Source organism: Coregonus clupeaformis, chromosome 34 (genome assembly GCF_020615455.1).
Source record: "Coregonus clupeaformis isolate EN_2021a chromosome 34, ASM2061545v1, whole genome shotgun sequence".
Classification (NCBI taxonomy): Eukaryota; Metazoa; Chordata; class Actinopteri; order Salmoniformes; family Salmonidae; genus Coregonus; species Coregonus clupeaformis.
In genome coordinates this window covers 16,437,945-16,449,613 of record NC_059225.1, presented here as the reverse complement: position 1 = coordinate 16,449,613, position 11,669 = coordinate 16,437,945, and the positions used below count along the sequence as shown (strand labels likewise).

General features: G+C 45.7%; 1 protein-coding gene across 4 annotated transcripts in view; it reads right to left on the bottom strand.

Moving 5' to 3' along the window:
* Window positions 1–285: 285 nt before the first annotated feature.
* prkag2a (protein kinase, AMP-activated, gamma 2 non-catalytic subunit a) overlaps window positions 286–11,669 on the bottom strand; it is a 203,637-nt gene continuing 192,253 nt past the window's right edge. For all 4 annotated transcript variants that reach the window (XM_041861842.1, XM_041861844.2, XM_041861845.1 and 1 more), the window contains 7 exons: window positions 7,347–7,473; window positions 5,979–6,144; window positions 5,848–5,885; window positions 5,558–5,704; window positions 4,990–5,083; window positions 1,542–1,582; window positions 286–869 (listed from right to left, as the gene is read on the bottom strand). In XM_041861842.1, the coding sequence (XP_041717776.1) occupies window positions 861–869; window positions 1,542–1,582; window positions 4,990–5,083; window positions 5,558–5,704; window positions 5,848–5,885; window positions 5,979–6,144; window positions 7,347–7,473 (622 nt within the window). In that variant the 3' untranslated portion in view covers window positions 286–860. The remainder of the gene's footprint in view (window positions 870–1,541; window positions 1,583–4,989; window positions 5,084–5,557; window positions 5,705–5,847; window positions 5,886–5,978; window positions 6,145–7,346; window positions 7,474–11,669) is intronic.

The window sequence follows — 11,669 nt, the reverse complement described above, 5'->3', positions numbered from 1 at the left end:
GAAAAAACGGTTCAAAAACAGCCAGATGGATCTGATCCAAAATTGCAAAAAAGAGGATTACAGAATCCAGATAATTCTGATCCTGATAAATTTTGAAAAACTGGCCCCTGATGATCTGGGCCCTGATGATCTGGGTCTTCTCTTGGTGGGCGGCAGGTAGCCTAGCGGTTAAGAGCATCGCTTAATGTGTAGCCTAGTTCAAGGTGTCTTTTGCACCTTTGTGCCACTAGGTGGTATCATTATACCTAAATTAAATACCACAATCATACACACAAAACAAAAAGATTCAGTAGTATGTTTTATTACTTTTTTAAACCGCAAAATAAAAAATTAAATAACAGAAATCTACAACATATATTATGTCGTACTCATGCTGTTCATTTTCAATGAATAAACCACTTAACTGAGACTATCAACAATATACTCCACAACCTGAATGACAAGAAAAGCAGTAAATATTACAAAGAATATGATCTTACAGTATTGACTAAACAGAAAAATAACTGTCCTTTCTCTGGCATTTAAAGTTTCCTCAGTACAAAGGTTTCTCTATATTTACAGTATGATTGATCCACAGTACAAGATATATCTTGCATGCCTCCAAATAACTGGAGAAGTATAGATACATTTAGGATATACTGTATACAGGCAGCCGCTGCTTCTTGAATTGCATTGAACAACAAAGTCATCATACCATCACCTCTCTTTCAAAAATACTTTTTCAAAAATCTCTCTCTCGAAAGGCACCAATGAAGTTAAAGGCAGGACAGCCAGCTCCGCCCACTGTCACAGGGACATCATAAGTTGCAGGGGGGGATTGGTATAGTTTTCGGAGAGCCACCGACATCCCTTGGTTCTGTTCACAAAACCTTGTGCAAATAAAGAAAAAAACAACTCAATACTCTTTCCCTGAAGGAGAGCAGACACGATCATGATAAAGATGGAAAATAAATACCCTGAAACTAAAAATAAGCTTATAATAACTCAAACCACCTCGAGGGCCTAGGTGGAATATTATCCATATTGCTAATACCTTTCCACTCCTGTCAAGTCTAAACAAGGGGGTAGGGGCTAGGGGTTATTTCTGGAACATCCTGGGGGTAAAAGTAGAGGGGAGTGATGGTGCACAATCTTCAGAAAAGGGAGGACGAGGGGGGGAGAAGAGGAGGCACAGCCGCCTCCCCAGACCCTCTAGTAAAATGATCCCTGGTTGATCAGCCCGAGTCAGTCACCTATGTGACCATGTCTCCCCTATCACGGGGGGAGGGGGGTGGGTGGGGGGGGTGGGCCTCAGTCTCTACCTCTACCAATATTTATGGTGGAGCCTCGGTCTCTACCTCTACCAATATTTATGGTGGAGCCTCAGTCTCTACTTCTACCAATATTTATGGTGGAGCCTCGGTCTCTACCAATATTTATGGTGGAGCCTCAGTCTCTACCTCTACCAATATTTATGGTGGAGCCTCGGTCTCTACCAATATTTATGGTGGAGCCTCAGTCTCTACCTCTACCAATATTTATGGTGGAGCCTCAGTCTCTACCTCCGCTTTTGATTGTGGTTGGCTGCTCTTCCTGCCGATGCCTGGAGAGAGAAAGAGCCAGAAGAGTTGGGTTAGTATGGACGTGTCTCAGGGGCTCTTAACCATGCTCATGCAGCTGCATGCAGAGATGTGTAAATGACCAGTTAGCAGTGGAAATCTAGTTCTGTTCTCATTAAGTGTAATTAGCTGCATACCCATTCTAACTTAAGACCTGGGTTTCCTGATTAATGCATTTAGATAAGATAATCTAAATTAAGCATGAGGCTAAATCTATTTGGCCGTAAATGGCTGTGATCTCACATCATGTCTCTATCCAAGTCAAAATATTTGTGATTCAATTACTGCTGCTGCTCAGGAGAGGCCGCCTGTTTGTTTGTTGGTGGCATCTCTGTGTGTGTTCTTATATAAAATGTATTACACAATTGTCTTAACCTCAGAAATGTGAGGTCTTGCATTTCTGTTTTAATACGGTGCGTGTTAATATTCACCACACTTCCTCAAGCAGATCATTAATATGCAGTGTTCTACATCTAGATACACAGTAATCAACCCAACGCCTGCACAACTCCCTCATCTCTCTGACAGGCTGAAAACTGGGGTTGGGAACACAACAGAAAAGGGTTTTCAAATGTTTTGCAACAGATAATGAAAATGAGCATTTCTTATTGGACCAGTCCAGGTGTGTGGCTTTTCTGACAAGGTTTACTTAGAGATGGGCCACAGCAGTATTGATATCAGTATTGATAATCCTTGGCACTCTGGTGTTCCTTAGCCAACTTTAGTCGTGTGAAAAAGAGACATAAAATGTAATAGTTGTATGGAGAGTGAGATAATTCTGCTTTGTGGAAGATTCTAGACCTCCGGTGATGTGGCTCATCTGACAAGCAACTTAGGACCTCCGCAACATGGGATGTTCCTTCCTGACATTCGAGATGAATCACAAGGAAATGTACTGATACATGGTGAGCTCTCACAATAATACCAATGAGACGGTATGTCTTCTCCAAATAAAACATCTTACATTTGAACGAACTGAAGGTGTAGAGTCTGTGTTGAAAGAAATGCTTTGAGTGTTTTAAGCCTGTCTGAAGTGCGCCAGGCAAACTCAATCAAGCAAAGCTGAAATATTTGAAAGAAAATTACTATTTAAACCAATTCTGGATGGTTATAGCAGGGGGGAAATGTGTTGACATGTAGAGATGAGAGAGAGCCTCTCTGATGGATAGAGGCTGGGATCAGACAGTGGGTCTGGAGGGGAGGAGGGAAATAGGAATGGAGGAGGGAAAGAGGAATGGTGGAGGGAAAGAGGAATGGAGGACAGGAGGGAAAGAGGAATGGAGGAGAGGAAGAGGAATGGAGGAGAGGAAGAGGAGAGGAGGAATGGAGGAGAGGAGGGAAAGAGAAATGGAGGAGAGGAGGGAAAGAGGTATGGAGGAGAGGAGGGAAAGAGGTATGGAGGGGAGGAGGGAACGAGGAATGGAGGGGAGGAGGGAAAGAAGAATGGAGGAGAGGAGGGAAAGAGGAAAGGAGGGGAGGAAGAGGAATGGAGGAGGGAAAGAGGAATGGAGGGAACGAGGAATGGAGGAGAGGAGGGAACGAGGGAACGAGGAATGGAGGGGAGGAGGGAACGAGGAATGGAGGGGAGGAGGGAACGAGGAATGGAGGGGAGGAGGGAACGAGGAATGGAGGGGAGGAGGGAACGAGGAATGGAGGAGAGGAGGGAAATAGGAATGGAGGAAAGGAGGGAAATAGGAATGGAGGAGGGAAAGAGGAATGGTGGAGGGAAAGAGGAATGGAGGACAGGAGGGAAAGAGGAATGGAGGAGAGGAAGAGGAATGGAGGAGAGGAAGAGGAGAGGAGGAATGGAGGAGAGGAGGGAAAGAGAAATGGAGGAGAGGAGGGAAAGAGGTATGGAGGAGAGGAGGGAAAGAGGTATGGAGGGGAGGAGGGAACGAGGAATGGAGGGGAGGAGGGAAAGAAGAATGGAGGAGAGGAGGGAAAGAGGAAAGGAGGGGAGGAAGAGGAATGGAGGAGGGAAAGAGGAATGGAGGGAACGAGGAATGGAGGAGAGGGAACGAGGAATGGAGGGGAGGAGGGAACGAGGGAACGAGGAATGGAGGGGAGGAGGGAACGAGGAATGGAGGGGAGGAGGGAACGAGGAATGGAGGGGAGGAGGGAACGAGGAATGGAGGGGGAGGAGGGAACGAGGAATGGAGGGGGAGGAGGGAACGAGGAATGGAGGGGAGGAGGGAACGAGGAATGGAGGGGAGGAGGGAACGAGGAATGGAGGGGAGGAGGGAACGAGGAATGGAGGGGAGGAGGGAACGAGGAATGGAGGGAACGAGGAATGGAGGGGAGGAGGGAACGAAGAATGGAAGAGAGGAGAGGAAGAGGAATGGAGGAGAGGAGGGAAAGAGGAATGGAGGAGAGGAGGGAAAGAGGAATGGAGGAGGGAGAGAGGTATGGAGGGGAGGAGGGAAAGAGGTATGGAGGGAGGAGGGAAAGCGGAATGGAGGGGAGGAGGGAAAGCGGAATGGAGGGGAGGAGGGAAAGCGGAATGGAGGGGAGGAGAGAAAGGAATGAATGGAGGAGAGAGAGGAATGGAGGAGAGGAGGGAAAGAGGAGAGGAGAGAAAGAAATGAATGGAGGAGGGAAAGCGGAATGGAGGGGAGGAGGGAAAGCGGAATGGATGGGAGGAGGGAAAGCGGAATGGAGGGGAGGAGGGAAAGCGGAATGGAGGGGAGGAGGGAAAGCGGAATGGAGGGGAGGAGGGAAAGAGGAATGGAGGAGAGGAGGGAAAGAGGAATGGAGGAGAGGAGAGAAAGGAATGAATGGAGGAGAGAGAGGAATGGAGGAGAGGAGGGAAAGAGGAGAGGAGAGAAAGAGGAATGAATGGAGGAGGGAAAGCGGAATGGAGAGGAGGGCAAGAGGAATGAATGGAGGAGAGGAAGAGGAATGAATGGAGGAGAGGAAGAGGAATGAATGGAGGCGGGAAAGAGGAATGAATGGAGGCGGGAAGTGGTAGAGAAGCAATCCATCAAGGAGGAGATAAGAGGAGAGGAGAGGGTGGGCATGGATGCATGGAGAGTGTCAGGATAAATAGAAGGGCCTGCTACTCATTATCAGCCTTCATGACATGGCACACACAAGGAACATTGTCACTCATGCTAGAACATATATTTGAATACAACAGAAAGACACCCTTAGCCACAAACCATACTAAAAACACACAAGCTTGCTTATGTTGAAGCAAGCAAACCCTGTGTATTCCACATAGAGTGGTCCCCTTGTCAGTCCCTTCATCCAGCATGCTTCAGTATCCCAGAGGGAAATCCCAGTCACACTCCACAGCAAGTTAAGAGCCTCGGTCAACCCAGACTAGACCTTGGTTAAATATATAACTAAAATACTTTCAAATACGTTTAGGAGGAATGCTCAGCGTTTATACCTGCAGGGGTGAGCACCAGGGCCTGCAGGATGTCCGACAGGGACACGATGCCCACGATGCGGGCATTCTCCCCCACCACCACCAGCCTGTGGACCTGGGGATGAGAGAGGAGGAGAGAGGGGTGAAAGGAGGAAGAGGGGTGAAAGGAGGAGGAGGGGGGTTATGTTATTAGGCTACCATGTCAGACGGACAGGAGAGATGTTATGTTATTAGGCTACCATGTCAGACTGACCGGAGAGATGTTATGTTATTAGGCTACCATGTCAGACTGACAGGAGAGATGTTATGTTATTAGGCTACCATGTCAGACTGACAGGAGAGATGTTATGTTATTAGGCTACCATGTCAGACTGACAGGAGAGATGTTATGTTATTAGGCTACCATGTCAGACTGACAGGAGAGATGTTATGTTATTAGGCTACCATGTCAGACTGACAGGAGAGATGTTATGTTATTAGGCTACCATGTCAGACGGACAGGAGAGATGTTATGTTATTAGGCTACCATGTCTGAGGCTGTGACAGGAGACGGTTTTCAGGTCAGGTCAGGGGCGTGTGTCAATCTCACCTCTGCTTTGACTATCCTGTCCACGATGGTCTCCAGTGTCTCGAGCCGGTTGCACTTCATGACGCCCTCAAAGTACTGCGAGCGATGCCTCAGAGCCTGGGTCACTGTGATGTCCAGGTTGTTGTAGGTCTTCTCAGCAGCAAGGTTCTACACACAGCGAAGACAAACAACTAGTTGGTCCATCTCTGAATGTTCACCGTACACTTATGATAAGGAATATTCGTCAACAACAAATTAGTAAACTTCTTAAAAGGGTGTTCCATGAAGTGTTAAGAAAAGGGATTACTTACAATGACATCAAACTTGGAATAGATATCCACAACTTTCCCTGAAAAGAGCAAAACCAAAGAGATTCAGAATCCAACTTCACAAAAATCATACATCACCACAGACATAGGCTCTGCCTGATGCACACACATACCCGACTCGTCCACCACTGGTAGTGCGGACACCCTCCGGTCCACAAAGATGTTGAGGGCCTTGATGATGGGTGTGTCAGGGTGGATGAAGGCGATGTTGTGGTAGGTGCCAATGGTCAGCTCCTCCAGGGTCTGCTTCATAAAGGCAGGCTTTGGCATCTCACACACCTAGGATATGTTCAGAAGCGAGATTTTTTGGGGGAAACGTTAGAAAACAGACTGAAACCAGGCAGCACTACCTGGACATGGCCAATGAGAAACACTCATTTTCATTTTCTGTTCAGAAATGTTGCAAAAGTTTTTGTTGCGTGCCCTAATAAACACAACCCAGAGATAGGAGAGACAAGACATTTGAGTATCAACTAAACGGTTCACCTCCATTTGACCGTCTAATGTAGTGTGTCAGCTCTGTCTTTTTCTAGCAGTGTACCTGTCCCATTTGATATTGTCCATGTCGGTCTGTCCGGTTTATCTGTCCTTCTTGCAATATGCCCTTCTCATATTACTAATGAATGTGTGTATTTTTTCCAATCTGTCTCATATTCTCTCTGTCCGTCTTATATTCGGTCAGTATCTGTCCCTGTGTGTGCAGTCACCTCTGGTCTATCATTTCGTCTAACGCTGGACAGACGGATGTCCTTCGGTCAAGTGGGTTCATGTTTCCAAACGTCTTTCCTGCTGTCTATTTCATTATCCAGAGGTGGTTTACATTTCACACTCACTTCTACAGGTCAGACACCTTACATTTCGACAACACTGCTTCTCTAGCCAGCAGACTGCTACAGTGCTACCCTGTTAACACAGTCAATTCAGGAAATCGAACAAAATGGAATACAGTTCACAGGAATTCAAGGAATCCTCATTGGACTCCAACTCTCAAACCGATTAAATTAATTTAAATTAATCTCCTGTATTTAATGGATTTGAAACGGGTAACTACATTGTATAGTCATCACACTCTCTCCTCTTGACTGGCGAGGTGGTCATCCCAGGCAATCAGATAGATTCAACTAATCCTCTACTGAATCAGCCAAGGACAGCTCTCTAGGCTCGGTCTTCATCCTTTCATCACCCTGCCTTTGTACGTTTCCTTTGCCGCTCTCGTCAGATGGGGCGGCAGGTAGCCCAGCGATTAAGAGTGTTTGAATCCCCGAGCCGTCTAGGTGAAACATATGTCAATGTGCCCTTGAGCAAGGTACTTAACCCTAATTGCTCATGTTAGTCGCTCTGGATAAGAGCGTCTGCTAAATGACTAAAATGTAAAAATGGAATCTTTAATTCTTTCGAAATCCAACAGGGGGCAGCATGCTCTTACATTCCCATCCACAGTGTGTGTATTTATATGAGAGCCCAGCGCTAGGCCTACTTACGAAGAGCTGGAGGAACTTGAGGATCCTCTTGTGCGTGAGGATATAAAGTGCGTTGCCGCTGACCGGGTCGAGGACGGGCAGCCGGTGGATCTTGTTCTTGATGAGCGAGTACACCGCGTCGAATATACTGAGAGAGAGGTTAAGATAGAAGATCAGGTTAAAATAACAGACAACTTGTTGTTGCCAATAAAGCACTGGAGACAGAGGGTGTTGATACATTGACTCTCTTCATCAGTCAATAGTCTCCATCTTTAAAACAGCACATGCCATGATGGGGTCTTCTCCAAAAGAACAGGTTCACTGTCTAGGTTCCCTTTTTAAGTGCAGTCGTTCATCCTACTTAGTCAATCCGTTTGATGTTAAGAGCATAGAACAATAACAGTGAGTGTGCTGCAAGAGAGCTCTTCTATTGAATTAAAGTGATGGTGAATAGTTTGAGAGAAAAAGCATAGATTTACACAGAGTATACAAAACATTAAGAAGAGCTCTTTCCATGACAGACTGGCCAGGTGACTCCAGGTGAAAGCTATGATTGCTTATTGATGTCACCTGTTAAATCCACTTCAAATCAGTGTATATGAAGGGAAGGAGACAGGTTAAAGAAGGATTTTTAAGCCTTGAGACAATTGAGACAGATTGTGTATGTGTGTCATTCAGAGGGTGAATGAGCAAGACAAAAGATTTAAGTGCCTTTGAACGGGGTATGGTAGTAGGTGCCAGGCGCACCAGTTTGAGTGTCAAGAACTGCAACGCTGCTGGGTTTCACACACACTCAACAGTTTCCCATGTGTATCAAGAATGGTCCAAAGGACATCCAGCCAACTTGACACAACTGTGGGAAGTATTGGAGTCAACATGAGCGAGCATCCCTGTGGAACGCTTTCGACACCTTGTAGTCCATGCCCTGATGAATTGAGGCTGTTCTGAGGGCCAAAGGGGGTGCAACTCAATGTTAGGAAGATGTTCCTAATGTTTGGTACACTCTGTGTATATCCTGAGGGTCTGACCATAACTAAACTGAGGTGAGTTTGCAGAAAGCCTCGTAGCTAACTTTGAACATTATTTCTCCGGACAACCCTGGCAGACAGCCGTGAAAAAGTAACAATTCTAAAACCGATGTTTGACAACCAATCTTCTGTGCGTGAACAAACCAATTAGTCAAATGAAGCAGTTTGCTGTGCGGTACTAAATGGGTCCAGGATGTAGAGAGTACAGTACAGTGTTGGCTACGAGGCTTTCGCCAAACTCACCCCCGTTTCATAACCCCATTTGTTTCTTTCACGTTTGCCCACTGACAAAGACATGATCAGTCTGTCATTTTAATGGTAGGTTTATTTGAACAGTGAGAGAGAATAACAACAAAACAATCCAGAAAAATGCATGTAAAAAACATTAGAAATTGATTTGCATTTTAATGAGGGAAATAAGTATTTGACCCCTCTGCAAAACAGGACTTAGTACTTGGTGGCAAAACCCATGTTGGCAATCACAGAGGTCAGACGTTTCTTGTAGTTGGCCACCAGGTTTGCACACATCTCAGGAAGGATTTTGTCCCACTCCTCTTTGCAGATCTTCTCCAAGTCATTAAGGTTTCGAGGCTGACGTTTGGCAACTCGAACCTTCAGCTCCCTCCACAGATTTTCTATGGGATTAAGGTCTGGAGACTGGCTAGGCCACTCCAGGACCTTAATATGCTTCTTCTTGAGCCACTCCTTTGTTGCCTTGGCCGTGTATTTTGGGTCATTGTCATGCTGGAATCCCCATCCACGACCCATTTTCAATGCCCTGGCTGAGGGAAGGAGGTTCTCACCCAAGATTTGACGGTACATGGCTCCATCCATCGTTCCTTTGATGCAGTGAAGTTGTCCCCTTAGCAGAAAAACACCCCCAAAGCATAATGTTTCCACCTCCATGTTTGACGGTGGGGATGGTGTTCTTGGGGTCATAGGCAGCATTCCTCCTCCTCCAAACACGGCAAGTTGAGTTGATGCCAAAGAGCTCGATTTTGGTCTCATCTGACCACAACATTTTCACCCAGTTCTCCTCTGAATCATTCAGATGTTCATTGGCAAACTTCAGACGGGCCTGTATATGTGCTTTCTTGAGCAGGGGGACCTTGCGGGCGCTGCAAGATTTCAGTCCTTCACGGCGTAGTGTGTTACCAATTGTTTTCTTGGTGACTATGGTCCCAGCTGCCTTGAGATCATTGACAAGATCCTCCCGTGTAGTTCTGGGCTGATTCCTCACCGTTCTCATGATCATTGCAACTCCACGAGGTGAGATCTTGCATGGAGCCCCAGGCCAAGGGAGATTGACTGTTCTTTTGTGTTTCTTCCATTTGCGAATAATAGCACCAACTGTTGTCACCTTCTCACCAAGCTGCTTGGCGATGGTCTTGTAGCCCATTCCAGCCTTGTGTAGGTCTACAATCTTGTCCCTGACATCCTTGGAGAGCTCTTTGGTCTTGGCCATGGTGGAGATTTGGAATCTGTTTGATTGATTGCTTCTGTGGACAGGTGTCTGATATACAGGTAACAAGCTGAGATTAGGAGCACTCCCTTTAAGAGTGTGCTCCTAATCTCAGCTCGTTACCTGTATAAAAGACACCTGGGAGCCAGAAATCTTTCTGATTGAGAGGGGGTCAAATACTTATTTCCCTCATTAAAATGCAAATCAATTTCAAACATTCTTTACATGCATTTTTCTGGATTTTTTTGTTGTTATTCTGTCTCTCACTGTTCAAATAAACCTACCATTAAAATTATAGACTGATGATTTCTTTGTCAGTGGGCAAACATACAAAATCAGCAGGGGATCAAATAAATGTTTCCCTCACTGTAGGAGTGAAATGCTACAGTACCTAACAGAGGCAGCATAAAACGTTAAGTGGACCTGATTGAGGCGGTAGGTAGCCTAGTGGTTAGAGAGATGAGCCAGCAACCGGAGAGTTGGCAGTTAGAATCCCGCGTCTGATGGGAAAAATCTGGCGGGAAGTGAGCTGGCAACTGGAGGGTTACTGGTATCAAATCCTAAATGCCTTGATCGCCCATTGTGGCAGCCCCCCGGCACCTCTCCAAAACTTGTATGTGTTTCTTTGTGAGGGGTTGGGTTAAAAGCAGAAGTCAAATTTCAGTTGGACATTATATGCAAATGACCAATAAAGTTATCTTAATCTTGATTCAGCAAAGGGCTGAAGCAAATTGACCAGATGATGTGCGCAAACAAAGCATCCATGCGTGTTAAACCAGGAACCATACAGGAAGTCATCAGAAACAAGGGGCTATCAAGGATGGCTAAGAGCATCTGCAATTTCTTTCTCTCTCCATCTCTCACCCTCTCTCTCGCTCTCTCCTTTCGCAAGCCTTAAAGCAAATACCCTAGAGTACATCAGAATACCTGGCCATGAAGAGAGCTGAATCAGTCATAAGACCTGGCCATGAAGAGAGCTGAATCAGTCATTAAGCAATTAAATGACGCTGGTGTTCTCCCAAAAGGAGACAGAAAATGCCCATAACCAAACCAGAGGCTTGAGTTGGTTAACCTGGGATGATGCAGTAGTTGAGTAGTATTTTAAGTCTTTTCACGAGATGGACTTTCATTTATTCAGAGTGAGGAAAATTTAACTATGCCCCCAATCGGAGAGCATGGGGAAAGATGCAGAAATACGAGGGTAAAGTACCAGACCTTCCCCCAGGGGAAATGTAGGGAATGGATGGCAAATATAAAACTCCACCTGGGAGAGTGTATTGACAGTAAATGACTCTACCTATAACCTATGGGAGAGTGTATTAACAGTAAATGACTCTACCTCTATCCTATGGGAGAGTGTATTGACAGTAAATGACTCTACCTATAAGCTATGGGAGAGTGTATTGACAGTAAATTACTCTACCTATAACATATGGGAGAGTGTATTGACAGTAAATTACTCTACCTATAACCTATAAATTCAAGCGGAGTGAGGAAGTGGATTCCCGAGTGGCGCAGCGGTCTAAGGCACTGCATCTCAGTGCTTGAGGCGTCACTACAGACCCCCTGGTTCCATTCCAGGCTGTATCACAACCAGCCGTGATTGGGAGTCCCATAGGGCGGCGCACAAATCAAATCAAATTTTATTGGCCACATGCGCCGAATACAACAGGTGCAGACATTACAATGAAATGCTTATTTACAGCCCTTAACCAACAGTGCATTTATTTTTAATAAAAAAAGTAGAATAAAACAAAAAAAGTGTTGAGAAAAAAAAGAGCAGAAGTAAAATAAAATAACAGTAGGGAGGCTATATATACAGGGGGGTACCGGTGCAGAGTCAATGTGCGGGGG